This window comes from Elephas maximus, chromosome 23 (genome assembly GCF_024166365.1).
Source record: "Elephas maximus indicus isolate mEleMax1 chromosome 23, mEleMax1 primary haplotype, whole genome shotgun sequence".
In the NCBI taxonomy this organism is placed as follows: Eukaryota; Metazoa; Chordata; class Mammalia; order Proboscidea; family Elephantidae; genus Elephas; species Elephas maximus.
In genome coordinates this window covers 74,746,861-74,767,713 of record NC_064841.1, presented here as the reverse complement: position 1 = coordinate 74,767,713, position 20,853 = coordinate 74,746,861, and the positions used below count along the sequence as shown (strand labels likewise).

The following is a 20,853-nucleotide window of genomic DNA, read 5'->3' as shown; positions in this document are numbered from 1 at the left end:
CTATGTTTGCTTTTGGAGTCCCTGGGTAGTGCAAATGCTTAATGTGTTTTGCTGCTAACTGAAAGGTTGGGGGTTTGAGTCCACCCAGAGGCATGTCAGAAGAAAGGCCTGGTGACCTAAAAAAAAACTAAAAAGTTTTTTTTTTTTTTTTTTGGTGACCTAGTTCTAAAGAAATCAGCCACTGAAAACCGTATGGTGCACAGTTCTACTCTGACACACTGCTCATCGCTAAGAGTCAGGCGACTTGATGGCACCTAGCAAACTTGCTTTCACGTTTATCAGTGAAGTAATGGCAATAGAGACCTATGGCTCGCAAAGCCTGAAATATGTATCCATAGGCCCTTTACAAAAAAAGTTCGCTACCTCTTCTAATGGAATGCAAATATATAAGGGCAAATTTTAAATTTTTCCCTCTTGGTCAGATATACCTATATCCTAAAGTATTTAGAACAAAACAGTTTTTTTTTTTTAAGTGTTGTTTTCCTAGTAACTCATTAGCAAGTGCACACAAAAGAATGACTTTAAAATATGGGGCTTTTGTGGTTAAATTGTGTCCCCCAAAAAGATATGTCAAACTGCTAACCCTTGGGGACCTGTGAACGTGACCTCATTTGGAAATAGGGTCTTTAAAGTTGTTATCAATTAGGTGAACACGAGGTCATACTGAAACAGGGTGGGTCCTAATCGTATATGACTGGTGTCCTTATGCAAGAGGAAAAGGTACAGAGAGACAAGGGACAGAGGAAGGACACCACGTGATACTGCAGCTGTACTTCAAGAACACCTGGAGCTACCAGAAGCCAGGAGAATGCAATGACAGACATCCTCCCTCAGAACCTCGGAAGGAATCAACACAGCTAACACCCTGGTCTTAAACTCCCAGCCCCCAGGACACTGAGACAATGAATTTCTGTTCTTCTAAGGCTGTTGTGACAACAGCCCTAGAAACCAATACAGAGCTGTGTTAAGATAAGCAGAGTTGCAATATTACCAGCCATCATGTTCTCATCCTAAAAAAAACCCACTGCCGTCGAGTCGATTCCAACTCAATATTCTTATCCTATATATATTTTATCACCGTGAAACACAAATATGGAGAAAAAACGTATTGCTTAAACTTCTAAAACATAGCATATATTAGGTCTTCATAAAATATTATGACTTAGGGAATATAATTAATTTCACCAAACTGCAAACTTACAAGTGGTAAATTAATTTAAAAAATGGGATGACTGTAAAAGGAAGTTAACGTTCCCTGCAAATGTAAGTTGAACTTTTTTGTTGTTGTTAACGCGGTCTTTTAAATTTTGTCATCTTGAAATCAAGACGTAGAGATTGGGTTAAAAAAAAAAAAAAAGATTATGGCTTAAAGAGAGGTGCATTATAAGTGGAAATTTCAAAAACTTGAAAATTAGAGGGAAGAGATCTTCAATGATAATTGATAGCATCCATTTTTTCATTTCTTCGTTGCTACATAATACTGTCCTAACTTCACGTTTTTATCCTTAGTTTTAGTAAGAGAATTCACAATAACCATAAATTCTCAGAGGCTCGCCACATGATCTCCCGTGAATGACAATATATGGTAACTGTGCTGCTGTGATTTAAGGCGAATGTGTTCCTCAAGGCGGAAGTCTGATACAGATGCCTTATTTCCAGCTAAAAGCATCCAACTAGTTCAGTAAACGCTATCATACGCTCCTTTGACCAGAAAAGATCAATGACTCTATTTCACTTGGAACAACTTAAAGCACAAAAGAGGATACATCTGAAAAGGTTATTAGAAAAATGCGAATCACTGCAAAACTGCTATTAATGAATAATCGCTAGAGGAGACATGATTTTATATATTATATATATATATATATAAAATACATACACATATACATGTAAATATTAAAACCAAACTCACTGCCATCACGTCGATTCCGACTCATAGCAGTCCTATAGGACAGAGTAGAACTGCCCCATAGTGTTTCCAAGGCTGTAAATATTTATGGAAGGAGACTGCCACATCTTTCTGCAGAGTGGCTGGTGGGTTCGAACCGCTGACCTTTTGGTTAGCAGGGAGTGCTTTACCTACTGTGTCACCAGGGCACACTTACAAGTAAATGCATATCTACTATATATAATAGAATTATACTACATATATGTACTTATATGTGTGTGTGTATATACATATATATTAAGATTCACTAAGTAGGAGAATATAAGTTTACATATAAATGTATAATGAAAAAATATAATAAATTTATATTCTCCTTCTACTGAGTGAGCCTTAGTACTTTATAACAGAAAGATACAAAAGAATTAAATACCACTCTTAGTTGTGTGCCAGGGTCATTTTAAGTAATGAAATTCGTTTTTTTTTATAGCCTAAATAACTTTGGAAGCCATATCCATCTTCATTAATCTTCACAGAAAAGCTTTTTTATATTCAAACCACTAAAGCTGTAAAGGTGTTTGACATTTCTATCCCCTAAAAGCTTAGTTAAATTATGGTTTCTATAGGACTCCAAATTAAATCGTAACCAATGTATAGTGTGGCAAGATCCATTCATTATTATTCTGCACATTCAAGTGGGAAAAATATTTCTATTACCCTTTAGTTGGTGGCATATTTTATAGGACGATGTCCAGACAGAGAAATAAGGAATGTGTGGCATTTTCACCAGTACAAGGAGGAAGAAAAACTTACTTTTCATTACAAATAGAAGATTCTGTGAAAGGGAGTCCTTATTTTTTTCAACTGCTCCAACAATTTCATACATGACCTACAATAAAAGGAAATAGCATAATTACTAATGATTAAACATGACCATGAAAATAATTTCCTTTAAAGAGTACCTTGACTCAGCTGCAGTTTTTAATTATTCATAAAAGAAGAGTCTCCAGCTTTTAGAGTTCATATTACGTACAAGTTCAAAGCTGCTCATCAGCATGTTCTCATTTTGCACATTAAACAAGAGACACCTTTTCTGTTTTAATTTGTGGAGCCCTCCTCTGATCCATGAGTTTAAGCACGAGTAATGATGACTCAAATTCACATAGTTCCTTTTATCCTTTTATTCTTAAGGACTCTAAACGTCTTCGAAAACTCAGAAGAAAGACTCCGTGACACCTTGGAACTGAAGTGCAACTTCAGTGAGAGACATTCAGTCATCTCTTATTAAAAGAGTTCTGTTGGATTACCCACAGAATGAGTTTACCTGAAGTTTTTAAAATTGAGATATTAAATAAAACAATTCCAGATTATCCAAAGGGAAATTTTCCTTACCCTGGTTTACTTTACATGACTTTATTGTTTGGTATTACCGATATTCTAGTAAATGCCTTAAGACTTAATCTTTGAAAGGAGAAATGGTTTTATTGCTCCCCTCCATCTTAGCTAAGTGTGAACTCGCAATGTAGTGATGAGAAGCCATATTGGTTGGCCACACATCCACCATAGAGTTTATCATTTCCAAGAACTGCTTTTTGCAGGAACATCTTCATACACAGCACCATGGTCAGGAATGAGTGCCAGGCTGTCCTTTGCTCTGGGGTGGACCAGGATGAACCAGGGGTGCAGCTGACTGATGACACCTCTCCATGCCTCATGGACTACAAGGTTCTATGAACGGTAATCGTTCTGACCAATAAGCAGGACAATCACACCCACCAAGTAGCCTGGAGAGGGTCTACTCAACAGCAACAAGAGGGAACTAGTGCAGACAGAGAAAGAAGCTACGAGAAGGAGGCTCCCTGGGTCTGTTAGAGGAACCTAGACAAAAGGCCAGATATTTCCTAAAAGTCCTTGCTTCCTAAATGGCTTTCAAATTCCAGTTTCTGGCCATGTCAATCCTTACCTTAAAATCTTTATTAAATGTTCATTCTTTGCTGTCACAAGAGTTTCTGTTATGGATTGAATTGTACCTCCCCAGAACAACTCTGCTGCCGTCCTGCTCACCCTGGAGGCCACTGCTCTCAGGAAATTCCAGAGTTACTGGAATACAGATGGCTGAAAAGCTTGATGTGTGTCAGGATGAGTAGAAGGCAATGACTTTGAATAGAAAAGAAACAAAAAGAAGCCGTACAATTTGATAGCACAAGGCCACTGTGGTTCCTGGGCAATTCAAAAGGTAGTGAGAACTTCCATGAAGTAGAGAACACCAAGAAATCACCTCTAGCTCCGTGAGTGTGGAATACTGTCAGAGCAGATAAAGGTCTATGCCCTCAGATGTGCCTCTAGCAAGCAGGACAGGGATTGCTGGAGCTGGGAGTAGGTTCTAGGTAGCAGGAGCACCTATGTCATTTAGGGCAGTTGCTCTGCTCCCAGTCCTACCCTCCTCCAGTTCTTGCGGGTTTATTATGCGGGGGATGAAAGAAGACCTAACAGAAAGTAGAAAAAGACAGAGCCTAGATTAAACGCTTTCCTTTTTTTTCCTCTCTCTTTACATCACTGAACCTCAAACCTTAATTTTTTCCCTCTTAAGTACTGGAAAATAGGATTTGACAGCATCCCTCATGCATGTAATATAGAAATTTATATTCCTATAGCCCAGTACAAACATCTAAGGAGACTGTCGTGTACTCAGAAATCTTCTTTGGAACGGCTCTGCTCAGTAAAAGGACTCAGAAGAAAATCAAGCATTTTGCTTATGTTTCAGTATTTGGCAATCCTCGTCTGAATGCCGCTGTGTGGATGCCAACGCAGACTGCAATATAAACTACAGAGTGGTGGCAGTGTGCTGCTTATTTGAAAGTACTTGCTGTAACACTCCAGCACTACAAACAAAAAATGCAATCAAAAGATGAATTATGTCAGCTGTATATGAAAAAAAAAGGTGGTACAAAATTTGCACCATGGCTGTGAATCACAATTCATCAACCTACCCTGTTGCCTGGATCCACAAAGAAAAAGAAAAAAAAAGGTTACAGGACACCAAAGCGCATACATTCTCTTCTTCACTGAAGACTGTCAGGCTCACGCTTGGCTAATCACCAAGGAAACAGAAATCCAAAGGCGAGAGAGCCCCATGGAAATAGCTCTTTCTACCAACACTGGATTTCAACTCCCTGAGTTGAAAGCAAGAACATTTGGCTTCCTCTACCTACTTAAAGGAGGTGCAGAGGCTGGCCAGAGCTGAGCTTAGCCAAAAAAACCAAACCCACTGCCGTCGAGTCGATTCCGACTCACAGCAACCCTATAGGACAGAGTAGAACTGCCCCATAGGGTTTCCAAGGAGCGCCTGGCGGATTCGAACTGCTGGTCTTTTGCTTAGCAGCTGTAGCACTTAACCACTATGCCACCAGGGTTTCCGGAGTTGAGGAAACTATTTTTAACTTGCATATTCACGTTTGAGAAACAAGGCTTTAGTGATTTATGGTACTTCTTTAACCCTGTCCTCTTAATATGATGGTAACATCATAGTGACCCTATAGGATTTCCAAGGAGTGGCTGGTGAATTCGAATTGCCACCTTTGAGTTAGCACCCAAGCTATTAACCACTGAGCCCCCAGGGTCCCATAAGGGAGTATAGAAATTGGTATTTTCTGAAAAGAAGTATTTTCAGAAACAAGTGTTCAGCAGTACATCTTAGATATAGGGACACACCCACTACAAGAACAATTATTAGAGCCGATATTGGCATATTTTAAAAGCTGTTGAGATATTTAAAATTAAACTAGACTATAAACCACCACCATAATTCTATTCAGAGTTAATTTTTTTCCTCAGACATATTAACATTTCTTTGCAAGGCCGACGAGAAAGAATTTTCAAGTACTTTTAGTTAAGTCAGTAGCAACACAACTCTATCTTTCCAACAATCCTGATCATAGTGGTGCATTATATTAGCCATACATAGTGCTGAAAAGTTCAAGGAAAATGAGTAAAAGCGTGATACTGCAAAAGAAGCGAGGGATGACGGGTTAGGAAAATGAGGATCTTGTCCTAGTTTCCACCTATCATATCAGCCTAAAAAGACACATAAGGAACTTGCACTTGATGTCAGGAACTAATTGTGGGAAGATGAGGTTGACAGCTTTTCTGCCCCTCAGCTTCATAGCTATAAAATTTACTGTTGAACTACAATCAGTTCACAATGACGTTTAATGATTTTATTAGCTTAGCTCATCAATAAATACAACTCTTTTAAGGAGATGAGAATTGGCTATATACGGCCATAGTAAATGGGCATGAGTGCGTATCATCTACTTAGATTTTCAAAGTATCACTGACAAGGCCAATATATATATATATCATATATAAATATTTTATACATATTACATATAATATATATATCCTGTATTTGATTTATATCTATTACTGTATCTATATCTATCTGTATCGCTGTTTCCATGTCTCTATGTATCTATCATCTATCTCACACCCAATTTTGAGTCCAAAGTGACTAAGAATTTTACACAGTTATTCCCCCATCTTTTCAAGTCAAGAGAAAGGAGACTTCATGGGATCATGCTTATAGTTTGATATTGTCCCTACCAGTTAGGCAGACACAGCAGACTGGTATTTGACTCCCACTAAAAAGTACAAAGAGCGGAAATGAGCAGGACCATAGGAATAAAGGAAAGGTTCCTTGGGATCATCTGCACTTTGTGAGCATATAAAACTGGAGATAACAAAACATACTATGTTTTTTATAAACCACAAAGGACCTTGTGAAAGTTTCCTTGCCTGTTCCACAAAAGAGAACATAGCCTAAAGCTATTTTAAATCCTGCCCAAGAAGACCACCTGTTCCAACTCATGGCAACCCCATGTGTGTCAGAGTAGAACTGTGCTCCGTAGGGTTTCCAATGGCTGATTTTTTCGGGAGCAGATACCCACATGTTTCTCCTGAGGTTGCTCTGGGTAGACCGAAGCCTCTAACCATTCAAGTAGCAGCCAAGCCTGCTAACCGTTTGAACCACTCGAGTACTCCAGAACCACCTGGGGAGGGTGGAAATAATGGGGTTCCTGGGGGGAGAGGGTGTTGAATGACCTTCTCCAGAAAAACATGCATCGCACAGGTCGTGGGAAGGGCAGCCAAATGTTCCCAGTGGAAGAGTATTTAAACAACACGTGGGAGTTAGCTTTAAACATCTAAAGGCTATTTTTGTCTGGAACCATATTATGACCATATGAGACAAGTAAGACCCTTCCTATCCATGTTAACCTGCAAGAGAAGACAAAGTTCAACATGAATAGAAAAAAAAAAAAAAAGGACTCTCTAGGCCACGGGGCTTAGTCTGTACCTGAAAGATGAGAGGACTTCAGTTTGTAGTCTTGATTATTATGCAGGACCAGAAATTCATGATGATTGAATTGAGTCTGTGAATGCCAATTAAAGATCAGAAAAATCACTGGAACTGGAACTGCCTGAGTTTTATCCAGTTTTAAGGGAAGGGCTCTCTCTGCTGAAGATATTTTAACAGGCGGTGTGATCCAAAAATAAATCCAAATCCTGATTACAATCCTTCAAACTTTACATTTTCAAACAACAGGTACATAAAGAGTAAGAGTGTTAACAAAATCTGGAATAAGATTTTTGAAAGAAGAAGCAAAATGTACTCTTTTACTAAGGAGAGAAAGCCTTAAAGATGAAAATGTTTAAAAGGATGTCTTAAGAACAATCGGAAAAAAAAAAAAAGCAGCCATTATCACTACTAGTTTAAGTCTATTATTAACAAATCAAATCAAAATAGTCATATATAATTTTGACAGTGTTACCAGACAGGCAAAAAATAAGTGAAATAGAGGCAGCTGTACATGGATCTAGGGGCAGTCCTTCCAGCAGAACCTGAAAACCAAACTCATTGCCGTCCACTTATCATGATGATTTTTAGCGATCTGGTTCTAAGGATTTTTGTTTTCTTCATGTTCAGGCATAATCCATACTGAAGGCTCTAGTCTTTGATTTTCATCCATAAATGCTTCAAATTGTCTTCATTTTTAGCAAGCAAGGTTGTGTCACCTGCGTATGGCAGGTTGTTAATGGGTCTTCCTCCAACTCTGATGCTGCCCTGTTCTTCATGTAGTCCAGCTTACACACTGAATAAGGTGAAAGGATACAACCCCGATATACACCTTTTTCAATTTTAAACCCATTGTTCTGCTGGAGGGCCCTGGTGGAGCAGCGGTTAAGAGCTTGGCTGTTGATCAAAAGGTCAGCAGTTTGAATCCATCAGCTGCTCCTTGGAAACTGTATGGGGCAGTCTGCTCTGTCCTATAGGATCACTACAAATTGCAATTGACTCAACAATGACAGATTTGGTTTTCGGTTAATGTGTTTTTTTGAGATAGGTTGAGAGAGAGTGTTGGGGAAGGGACTAGGGAATTTAGTTCAGTTAGCTTCTGGATATGTTGAAATCATGATGTTGCCCAAGTGGAAATATTAGTTGAATAGTTAAATACGAAGGACTGTAGCCCACAGAAGAAACAGCTGGATGGAATATTTGGTAGTCATCTCACATACAGTAATTGAAATATGAGAATTGATAACCTCTCAGGAGAGAAGGCTAAAATATCACCCTGAGCAACATCAGTTTGCAATCCCTATTCTGCCACGTTATTTACAAACACGATGTAAAATATCATCCCTGGAAAAGAAGTGGTTGGGATTAACACACAATAAAAATGCAAAACTTTCAAGATCCACTCTTGAATTCAATATATCACATCAGAATGTATATGATGATTGGATTTTAGAAAGAAAAATGGTCATTTTCAGCAAATATAAATGATTCTGATTATTTTTTCATGCTTGGTTTCAGCTTTCTATCTGATGTTTACTGAAAAGGGTCTTCATTTTTTGTGTAGTGTTTTGTTGATGTCTATATATCATCAAGATTTTAAAAGTAGAGGCTTCTATTCTTTATTTTTCCATTAAATGAATCTATTGAATAGCTTTGCCTGGTTTCCTTTTGGTTCATTAAACCGATAATTACTAATTAATGGAGGAGGATTATTAGAAACACATAATGATATTAACCAGCCGCTGTTGAGTCAGTTACAACTCATGGCAACCCCATCTGTTTGAGAGTGGAACTGCAATCATAGAGTTTTCAATGGCTATGATTTTTCAGCCAAGTCCTGGTAGCCCAGAGGTTAAAAACTCAACTGCTGACCAAAAGATTGGTGGTTCGAATCCACCAGCTGCTCCTTGGAAATCCTATGGGGCAGTTCTACCCTGTCCTACGTGGTCACTATGAGTTGGAATCGACTCAACGGCAATGGGTTTGGATTTTTAATTTTTTATGATCTTTCAGAAGAAGTCCTTATCTAGATATCTAGATGTCAAGATCCAGCTAGCTAGACATCTGGATCTAGACCTTTGAAATTGACAACTTTGACATTTATGACTATGCCTCATTGGTTCATTTTAAGGGGGAAAAAAACCAATCAATAACAAAAAAATAGAATTAATCTAGGAAATCTAAAGTTTCTTATTTCTAACTTTTCTGTCAGTCCATGAAGACAATAAAACCAAACAAAAACTAAACCCATTGCCATTGATTCGATTCTGACTCATAGTGACCCCACAGGGCAGAGTAGAACTGTATGAAAGAAACAGTAAGGTGCTCTAAATTAGATTATGTATTTCGTTGTTCTAACAAAAATCTGGAAGCATTTATCATGCCACCTGTGATGATGTATGCCATGGGTGAAATTAATACCAACAACAGACCGCAAGCAGCCTGGTGGAGCTAATTTTTATTCTTCTAAAAGTCTGCCCAAGAGGTGAACAAATGCACACGTGAATTAAGCCTTTATAGTGGGTCAGAAAGTCTTTGTCAAATAACCTGTAATACTATCAGTTTAGCTTAGGCCAGCATGATTTGATTGCATCTGGGGATTCCACCTGGAGAAAAGAGAGAAATAAACGGTGGCTTCCCTATTGATCAATCCTTCTCCTTTGTTTTTTGGTTTAAAGGTTCACTTTCAGAGTCTTCTTGGGATATGTTGTGTCTTCCACAAATCTCCAGGGGTGAAGGTAAGCGGACAAGCTATAGAAGGTGTTCCTGACACAGGTGGAACTCAGAAACCGAGCAGGCCAATATTTCCCCGTACACATATTAAGTCAATATGTTTAAGGTCAAAGAGGCTGGATTTGATCAGCCTGTCACCTAGAATCTAGTACAGTATCAATGTAAAGATCGCTATCTCTCAGCAATATGGCTAACAGCTAGATCTAAAGGGATGAATTTCAAACTTCATTTAATAAGAGCCAGAAGTAGGTCCTTTTCAAAGAGAGGGAAAAAAAATTCAGGTATTTTACAGACTGGCTGCAAATCAGTAATAAAACACTATTCTTTTTCCCACATCACTTTCATCAGCAAGGCTAACACTTTAGTAATACAATTTTGTAAAGGAAAATGGAAGACAGCGACATGAACAATAATGACTGCGTCTTCGTGTGTGGAATTACAACTGTATTTTTTATTTATGGATGCGATTTGTGGGGATGAGGAAGGAATCCTGATGGACACAATCAAAATCTACCCACAGAAAGACACACCTGTAAAAGGGCTATACATTTTTATTGTCATAGAATTACAAGTCTACGTGCATACACAAATTGTAAAGAATGCTTTAATCTTAAGGGAAATAATATCAAAAAGATCTGTTAAAATGTGCAATAAAATTTCATACACCTGTATGTTCAATTATACTATTAGCCATAAAGCTAAATGGTAAAAAAATTATTAAAAAAAAATTCTTTAATCAAAGTAGAGCTATCCATCCTGAAAACAACTCACGTATTCAGTGAAAAACAGTTAATGTCACATTAACAAATTAAAACTTTTATCTAAATGTTCTCTTTTCTTTTAATACTATCATTTCTATAAAGAAATGTCTATATATATAAAAAATATATATATAGATACATCTATATATATCCGACTCAACAGCACTGGGTCTGGGTTTTTTTTTTTATATATATATATCCAATATCCATTGTAGTCTTTCAAGCGTGATGTGAAGAGCAAGAAAATACCCTAATAAAGCCTTCACGGGTACCTCTTCTTTATCATCTGGTGAAATGACGCTGAGAACATTGTGATAAATCAAAGTCAACATCTCATTCTGACTTATAAACCATGGTTTTATGGCATATGGACACTTTTTTAAGATACAAGAATTAATAAGTGTTTAAGAAAGGGGATTTTACCATTAATTTAATTAATTAATTTAATTAGAGCAAATCAATTGAACATCCCCACCCCCCCCCCATATTCTCATTTGAAAGTATAACATGTTGATTAGATTGTCCTCAAAATATTTACTGGTCTACAATGTCTATGCTCTATGAATTCAAAATCTTGCAAAAAATAACGTGGTGTTCCTATATCAAAAGGCCTTCAACTATTGTTGGGGAAATATGACTCATATATCCGAAGCAAGAAAAACTAAAAGTCATCCTATCTGCATTTCCTGCTTGTCCACCACTTAACCCTCAGAATAAGCTCTTGAGGTTCACAAATATATTTTTCTCAATCAAGAATTTCATGAGTACAGCAAACGAGGGTCAATGTGCTCCTCAAAGTCACAGAACAATGGAGCAGAAACGCAAACCCTGGTCTGGTGGGCCCCAAAGCCTCTTTTCTTTCCCTGTTTCACAAGGATTCTATAAGCACAATCAACACTTTAAGATTTAGCCCTGGGCCATGGTGGAGAGAGAAAAACATGCTTGAGGGAAATGGGAGCTGGTGTTGCAACCTACTAGCTGTACAATCTCCAGTGAATTATGGGACTTTGCTGAGGCTTACTTAACTGAAAACTGAACTTCCAATACTTTTACACAAGGGCATGGGGAAAATGTCTGAAGAAGGACTCTGTAAATTGGGAAGTGCTATGTAAGCTTCTGGCATTATTACTGATCAGAGAAGACAAGATCAATGAAATCTGGATTAGGCCAAGAAGTTGATCCTTGGGAAGATGGATATGATTTGGAAGGAAAGAAGAGCATTCCAGGTGAGGAAAATCATATGAGCAAAAACAGAGATGGAGAAATATGTGGTCATTTCCAAAGGTATCAAATACAATAAACAGATTCTGTAGTGTTAGGAGCTAAAATGACTCACTTCTCTTATAATCAGTAATTGTTGGAGCCTGGAATATTTGCTTAAGTTTCGTAGGGCTGGTGTTACAAATAACTATAAATTTGGTTACTTAAAACAACAAAAATGTATTCTTTCGAAGTTCTGGAGGCTATTGTTGCTAGTTAGTTGCTCTTTAGTCCATTCCAGTTCAGGGTGACCCCACCTGTGCAGAGTAGAATGCCCCACATGGTTTTCAAGGCTGTGACCTTTCGGAAGCAGAACATCAGGCCTCTCTTCTGAGATGCCTCTGGTGGGTCCCAACTGCCAACCTTTAGGCTACTATTTGAGTGCCTGAGCTCTTAACTGTTTAAGACACCCAGGGACTCCTTTCCAGAGGTCTGTAATTTGGCAGGGTCACTCTCACACTCGCGCTATAGGGGAGAATCCGCTTTTTGCCTCTTCCAGCCTCTGCTGGCTGTCAGCAGACCTGGACTTGTTGTTACTTCAATCTCTGATCCATGGCCACACTGCTACCTCCTCTTCTGTCTACGGAGCCCTGGTTAAGAGCAGCAGTTAGGTGCCCAGCTGCTAACCAAAAGGTTGGCAGTTGGAATCCATCGGCCACTCCTTAGAAACCCTATGGAGTTCTACTCTGTCCTGTGGGGTCACTATGAGTGGGAATCAACTTGACAGCAGTGGGTTTGGTTTTGATTTTTTTCTTCTATCTCAAATCTCTCTTTGCCTTTCTCTTATAAGGATACGTGTTCTTGGACTGAAGACCTCCTCAGATAATCCCGGGTAAGCTGCTCATCTCCTAATCCTTAACTATGTATCGCAAAGATCCTTTTTCCAAATAGGAAACATTCACGGTTCCCAGGGATTAGGATGTGGACATATCTTCCTGGGGGCCACAATTCGATCCACTACAACACTTACATGTTTGACAGAAAAGGAGGCTGACACCCAAACACTTCATCATAGCGTGTTTTTAACGTGAGAACAATCACTAACTTGATTTGGGTAAACCAACCAAGCCAGTTATACAATGTGACACTCATCCGAGATTCAAAGAGAATCATTTCACCTTAAAAGAAATGATCATGATTAACAACTTTCAAACACCTTATAACTAGACAACAGACTAACCCAGAAAAGAGAAACAAACAAACAAAAAAACATTGTTGTTGAGTCGATTCCGACTCATAGTGACCCTATAGAACAGAGTAGAACTGCCCCATAGGGTTTCCATGGAGCACCTGGTGGATTCAAACTGCCGACCTTTTGGTTAGCAGCTGTTACTCTTAACCACTACGCCACCAGAAACAACAGACTAGGGTCAGATAGATCATAATTATTATTATTATTTACCTATATCTATATTAATTACATTTTTATTATTTCAGATTGCTATACTATCTCCTAATTTACTCCCTTTTCTCACATCAAAAATTTAGGACCTTTATATGGAAATACTATTTCCTATAAGCGTTAGCTCAGAATCATCTTAATGGAAACTCAATTCTACTAAGAGACGATGTCTTTTGTCAAACTGTAATTTCTTCTTTCCTTCCTGATTCTAATAGCCAATAAAATTAGACACAATCCTTGATTTAGTGCTTATCTACCATTTTAATCACCAATAGAAGCTTAAGAGCCACCCCTAAAACAGGTAATCACAGAAATGATGTTAAATTGGTTAAAACAATCAGCCTAAATAAATAATTAAATAAAGCCTTCTTTGATTCAGATTCTTGCTCATTAACGAGACTCTGTTAATATTTCATGTACAGCCTGTTTCCATTTACTTTAAAATATTTCTGCAACAGAGATTGGAAAATACACTACGCTCCTAAGAGTAATGAAAAATTCAAATGTGTTTAGAAAGCTCTTCAGCTATCATTGAAATGATGTTGCTTAAGCATTTCTAAAAGGACCTCTGAGTTTCTGCTCCAAGTAAGACTCAGATGCATGTCAGGGTCTTCTAGGCAGAGAGTTATGGTGGGTGAGTCCATGCTGGGGGCGGCTGAATGTCAATATTTTCACCAGCAGTAATAATTACGCTTCCTAGGAGAGGTGGTCCATTTTTACTGAAAAGACCGGGTAAACCAGTCATGGAGGAATAAGTGTTGATGAAAGACACGCTCTAGCCCATCCATCCGGCAAAGAAGAAACTACCAACACACCCAACAAACCTCTTAGCTCTCCCCTGAGGTCAACTTCATTGTCATAGATCTATTCCAGAATGTTCATCCCACTGTTCAAAATAAATCCTGCATGTTGATTTTATAACTATCTGCTACATCTGTTGATTTATAAAATGAGCTCTGGTAGCTTCGATCTTCAGGAAAGACATGGCAACAAAGAGGCAGATATTTTTACAAAATGTTTCACTTTTTTTTGGTGACAAGTAAATACTCTTTTTTGTATTCAGCAATAGCATCTTTATTCTTACTGAAATGCGGAATGTGCTTTTTTTTGAGAATGCGATAATTCAAAATTTATATACATGTGGCTACATTTGATGACTCAAAAGGCATATGGATTGACATATTGTTACAAATTACATATAATCTATACTGCAATATGTGAATGAGTCCTCAGGGAGTCCTTGGGCTAAGACTCATTAGTATATCTCAGCGAAACGAAAGCTTCTTTTAAAACTACAAAACTTGCCACTACATGCGGAAATTCTTGCTTAAAACCCTTCCCATGATCCAATTATTTTTTCCTTTTAACTTTTTGATACTATGTGCTTTCAGAAATGGAGGGCATGCTGAATCATTGAGTGTGTCTGAATTTTTGGTACATAATATGGTTTTTGTTTTATGTCTCATTCCACAAATCGTACCCTCAGAGTCCAGAGGTACATATGTGCACCCTCTGCGAACACAAATTCTATCTCCAGAGTCCAGAGGCACATATATGTACCAAATAGAAATTTTCAAAATTCATGTTTTTCCTCCCAAAAAATCAATGGTTTTGTACCACCTCTTATAATACTCTGTAAAAACAGCAATTTGCAGCACACTCCTGCTTTTTTGCCATTTCAGTCAGTTACATAGAGCCCTGCCTGCCAGTAGCATGTACTGTCAGTGGGATGGCAACTTCACAATGAACCCCAGAGGTACAAGAAGTGGTAGCTATATATGCAGCCAGTCCTGAAAGGATTAAAAAATAAAGATGTTTTTACAAGAAAATTCATGATTCCAGAAGATTTTTGGCTCTGTACTAACTAATCAATTTGTTTTGTCTTTTTTGCTTTGTATCTACCAAAATTCAGTGAAGTAATTATATTAATTCATCCTATTATTGGTTTTTGCCCAAATTTTATAAGAACAATTCAAATTGAACTTGAATTTTAGTATCTGCCCGTAAAATATTTTTTAAAAACATAAAATGATGCTAAGACTCTCAAATATAAAAGACATTCAATACATTTCTGTTGTCATTGTTGCGTGCCGTCAAGTCGATTCCAACTCCTAGTGACCTCATGGGACAGAGTAGAACTGCCCCACAGGTTTTTCTTGGGTGTAATCTTTGTGGAAGCAAATTGCCTGGTCTTTCTCCAGCAGAGGGGCTGGGTGGGTTTGAACCTCCAACCTTTTGGTTAGCAGCCAAGTGCTTAACTGTTGCACCACCAGGGCTTATGTGCATGTATATTATCACTGGCTCCTTTCCCACATTCCATTTACCTCTCAGACCAACATATGAAACTATTTTTTAAGACTACTCTCATAAAGGTCATCAGTGGTCTTCTAACTGCCATGGCCTGGTGCATGTCCTGTGATTCCCTGTTCCTTCTTTTTTCTTGGTTTCTGTGATAACCGCCCTTTTTTACTAACTTATGTTTTCCCTATTATCTATGCTCTTTCTGGTTGAAATTATCAAGACACACATTTCCAAGAATATGACTATGGTTCTAGAGCCAACCAAACTCTTTCATTCCAGTATCAAGTATTTTCAGCATCCTACTGAACATTACCAATGGGATTTCCATTAAAACCTTAAATTCAAAATATCTAGAGCTGAGTATTTTTCATTCCAAACTGCCTCATTCTCCAAGATATCCTCTTTGGGTTGACACATTGTAATCACACATTGATCACCCAACGGTGAAACTCAGTGTCATTTTTGTGTGTCTCTCCTCCCTTGCTTTGCACATCTAGTCAGTTCCCATTCCCAGTGCCCTCTTCCTTTTAATTCCCTCCTCTTCACTCTGCTGCTGTTGCTCACATCCAGACTCACCCTGAGAAATTCCATAGTTTCTCTTACTTTTTTCCCAAGCCATCCTTTATCTTGTCCTCTATTTTTCTTTCTGCCTCATTTCCCCACCCTGTTAAAAAATGTTTGATGACTTAACACTGTTGAGAGGACAAAGTCCTCAGTAGAACATGCATATTTACTTAGGTTTGGCCAAAAACAACCTTTTACACTTTTCCCCATCATTCTTTATGCACTTATTTGACGTTCTTACACCGTTTTCCAGATAGGATGTGGGTAGCTCAGGTGGACTGGCACATGACATCCGTCCTAATTTGCCTTCCTGTACTGCACAGTTTGGAAAACCAGAAAGTTCTCTTTACTGGAGTCCTCTGCAGCTCTGCTTTTGATTACACTCTAGCTTCTAAGAGTCGGACACTATTTATTGCACAATATTAAGAAGGTTTGCAGTGGTGGAGGCCACATCTCTGTTATTTCTGCTGTTTCGCCCGGTAGGAACCGTCAAGGAGACGTTTGTTACGTCTCTGGCAGTGGAGATCTCAAGGTCTAGTAATGAGCTTCTTTGATGTCCAGGGCCAGGGTGTGGCATTTTACTGGTGTTGCTAAGTAGCAGTAACTGAGGATGAGCAATGGTAGCAACAGCTTCTCATTTTAGCTGGAAGCTAATTTTTAAACCTTAAACCTAAAATATCCCCTGCGCCAAACATAAACTTAGAACCTAGTGCCGTCGAGTCGATTCCGACTCATAGCAACCCTATAGTACAGGGTAGAACTGCCCCATAGAGTTTCCGAGGAGCGCCTGGCAGATTTGAACTCCGAACCTTTGGTTAGCAGCTGTGGCACTTAACCACTAAGCCACCAGGGTTTCCGAACCAAACATAGTTTCACTTAATTAGTAAAGAATGTCTGCCTTGAGAACTGTGCCCTTTTAAAGAACTATCTCTATGGAAGGAAACTGAAACAGCTACTGGAAAAGTTAGACAGGAAGCTTAGGGGAGCAGTGAGTTTACGTTAAAGGTGGAGGAATGTTTGGAAAAGGAAGATGAGAACGGTTGCACAGTTTGTAGAATGTAATCAACGTCACTGAATTGTACATGCAGGAACTGTTGAATTTTTGGTGTATCTTTTGCTGTATGTATTTTCAACAACAAAAAATACATTAGAGAAATTATTAAAAAAAAAAAAAAAAGAGGTAAGTACTTTGGCAGGTCTGTAGTGTGGTATGATTTTAAACGTCAGTCCTGAAAGTTCAACCTAGAGTCACCCAGTAATTATTTTCTTGATGAATTATCTTATGCTCAGATAGTTAGAGTGGATTCTGTCCTATGCAACTGAATCTTGAAGATACAGGTCATACACTTTCAAAATTCTATGCCTTTTGAAGGCTTAGGTTATATTTTACCACCTCTGGAAAATGCTTCTACACTTTTTATGATCTACATAATTGCTTCCTTTTCTCTGGTAATTTACAACTTTGTTAGCATTATAATAAGCAAATTATATCATAATTATTAGTTAATTTACTCTTACCTTATCACTTCCCTTACTTGACTGTGAGATATTTCAGGCCAAGGAATATGTTTTACTCATCTTTGCTTCTCTAAAGCTGTGTGTTTGCTTATAGTAGGGTCTCAGTAAACATTGGTTGAAGTGAAATAAAACAGACTGAGTGTAAGACAGTGATGAGAGGTTTTACCTTCTAGTATGTAATTTTTACCAAGGAGACCAAAGGGGGAGAAGAAAACAGATGGCTTAAAATTCAAAGGTAGAAGATATTAGCTATACATGAGAATTGAATTAAGAATGAATGGCCCATGACTAAGTATTAAAAGATGAATAGAATTTGATCTTGTAAAGAAGACAAGGAGAATATTTCAATCTTGAGGGTGAGGGTATTTGGTGGGGAGAGGGAGATGCAGGGAAAGAGTGAGTGGATTAGAAAAACGTATCTGGAAACAGGGCTTGTATAGGGGAATTTTGACAGATAATTCATGGGAGAAAGGATTGGGGTCATTTTGGAGAGGCCTGATGCTAGTCTAGCCTAAAGAGTCCGGAATTTTTACTAGAGGCAAGAGGAAATCCTTGAAGGTTTTGGAGGCAGAAGCACATTTTACAAAGCTGGTTCGAGAATCAGGGCGAGGTCTTGAAGAAGCATTTCTACTTAGGTTGGCACGCCTTAAGAAAAATATTTTAGCACTAAAAACTATGTTCGGGGCAAACAAATTCAGATGTCCAATGTTTGTTTGGAAAAGTTCATGGTAGAGGGCTTTGGATTAAACCCAGAGCTCGTTTGCTCATACTAAGTTATAACACTAGGAGTGGCAGGAGGAGAGTCATACTGCAGGCTTCACCATCCACATGCTGAAGACACTCATTCTTTATCAGGCTGAAAGAAAATCGTTTACAAAAATAAAATTTTGTCAAATGAATACTCCCTAAAATTTCAAAGCTCTAAAGCTTATCCCGAGGCCTTTTGTCTATTACTGCTGTTGCTGGGTGTTGTTGAGTTGATTCTGACTTATAGCAACCCCATGAGACAGAGTAGAACTGCCCCCATAGGGTCTCCTAGGCTGTAATCCTTATGGGAACAGATTGTCAGGTCTTTTCTCCCCATGGAGCTGCTGGGGGGTTCAAAATGCCTACCCTTCAGTTAGCACCTGAGCGCTGAACCATTGTACCACCTATTGTTTGTTACTACATGTGATAAATGACTCAGCTCTTTCAACTTACCCTTCCCGCGTAGTGCATGATAGTGAATGCCGTGCCTTGATCTCTGAAGGCGACATTCCCATTCCCATCCTTAATGGGGGAATAGACTGCATTTGTGTTTGAGGACTCCAGGAGACTTTGTAGCTTTTTTGGAAGGTTTGTTTCCATTGACCAAATCATTTGACATTCTTCATCCAACAAAGAGAGAAATCCAGATGGTTTCTGGAGATTAAGAAGAGGTAGTTTTTTCTTCTGTCACTCAGTTTGGTATTTTTCCTACTGCAATTTTACATGCAAGCTCATTTATATTTTCGTTATATTCATATGCCTACTCAGAAAATGAATTAGTTTTTACTTTTAATATCATTTCTTTTTGCTCACTGTTGTATCCCCAAATCCAGCATAGCTCACATTCAGAGTAGACCCCTTATTTATTAGGTAGATGAATGAATAAATAAATGAAAAAATGTATTTTAAGGTCATCAAAACACTGGAATTACTAAAAAAGTACATTCTTATTTAACTAAGAAAAACAAAATTTCAGACTACAGGAAAGTTGCAATTTATTCTTGACACATAACCCATATTGAGTACTTCCTACTTGGAGTATGAAGGAACAAGTAACTTACCAAAAAAAAATAAAACACACATGAGGTAAGTTATTTAAAAAAAAAAAAAAAGTGTCAAAACCCCACTCAACAGGAAGGAGCAATGACTAGATGATATTCCAATATTTAGAGACAGATAAAAAAAGCTGAAGCAATAATTTATAATTTCAAATTAGAAGTCTTATAGCTTATAGCTGCCCAACAAGGGAACTAACGTCACACAATAAGTAAATTTAAAATTTAACCTCACTTGAAGGAAAATGCTGCTTGAGAGAACTTCACAGCTGTCAATATTTTATTTCCCCATAGTTAGAATGTTATTCTCCTCACATATAGTTGAGGCATTGGTTGGATTACCTTTTACCTACTGCTGTTTATCTCTGTTCATTCTCTTAGGCCTCTAGGTAAGTTTTTTTTTTTTAATTGACAAATCAGATCTACCTTTTGAAATAAAGCAATTATACTACTTCTTTACTTTATTCTGTCACATACCTTGATTCTTCACACCAACTTTTAAAATATGAATGGCATAAAAAATAGATATTCACAAGAAGTGAAGGGGTCTATGGTAACTCCTGCAGCGATTTCTGCTTGTATTTTGATCTGAGGTCACCAAGCCATACCACCACAGGCATTCAGCAATGTCATGTTTTCAGCCAACAGAAGATCGTTTCTTTGTGTCTTAACTGTTTTAGCTGTTTTTATTTTTGTTGTGCATTAGATGAAGGTTTAAAGAGCAAATTAGTTTCTCATTAAACAATTAATATGTATATTATTTTGTGACATTGGTTGCCAATCCCACTACCTGTCAACACTCTTCTCTACCTTGAGTTCCCTGTTACCAGCTTTCCTATAACTTTTCAGAGTGTCATGCTCATATTAAAGAAAATAAAAAGACTATATACAGTTGTCTTCAGTGAGATCATTCAGGAGCTACCCATCAGGAGGAAAGGTTAAATATAGCTGGTATTGGGAAAGAAAACATCCCTGGTCGGGCTGCATACCAGAGGCCATTCTTTTGGAGATAATTTGCAACAGTGACAGCCATCTGATAACTTTGTTCTAGGATGCAAAACCAAACAGCCTCTCTGGGAGGGAGACGGAAAAGAAGAGTGAATGAGGTGGAGGCTGACATGAAGAAGGAATTAGGAATGCCTTCAAAATGCAAACTCACCCACCTGGGCTAATTTCTTAAGGTATTGTATACTTGGAGAGACCTTTGTTGTCAATACCAGTATGTTCTTTGATGAGGAAATTTGGAGAAGGATGTTATACTACAAGGAATACTC

At 38.1% G+C, this 20,853-nt stretch overlaps 1 protein-coding gene across 5 annotated transcripts in view; it reads right to left on the bottom strand.

The window, feature by feature from the left end:
* Positions 1-20,853, bottom strand: part of MYO16 (myosin XVI) — a 733,911-nt gene that overhangs the window by 194,099 nt on the left and 518,959 nt on the right. For all 5 annotated transcript variants that reach the window (XM_049867507.1, XM_049867511.1, XM_049867508.1 and 2 more), the window contains exons 23-24: positions 18,978-19,178; positions 2,699-2,774 (exon numbers count right to left, since the gene is read on the bottom strand). In XM_049867507.1, the coding sequence (XP_049723464.1) occupies positions 2,699-2,774; positions 18,978-19,178 (277 nt within the window). The remainder of the gene's footprint in view (positions 1-2,698; positions 2,775-18,977; positions 19,179-20,853) is intronic.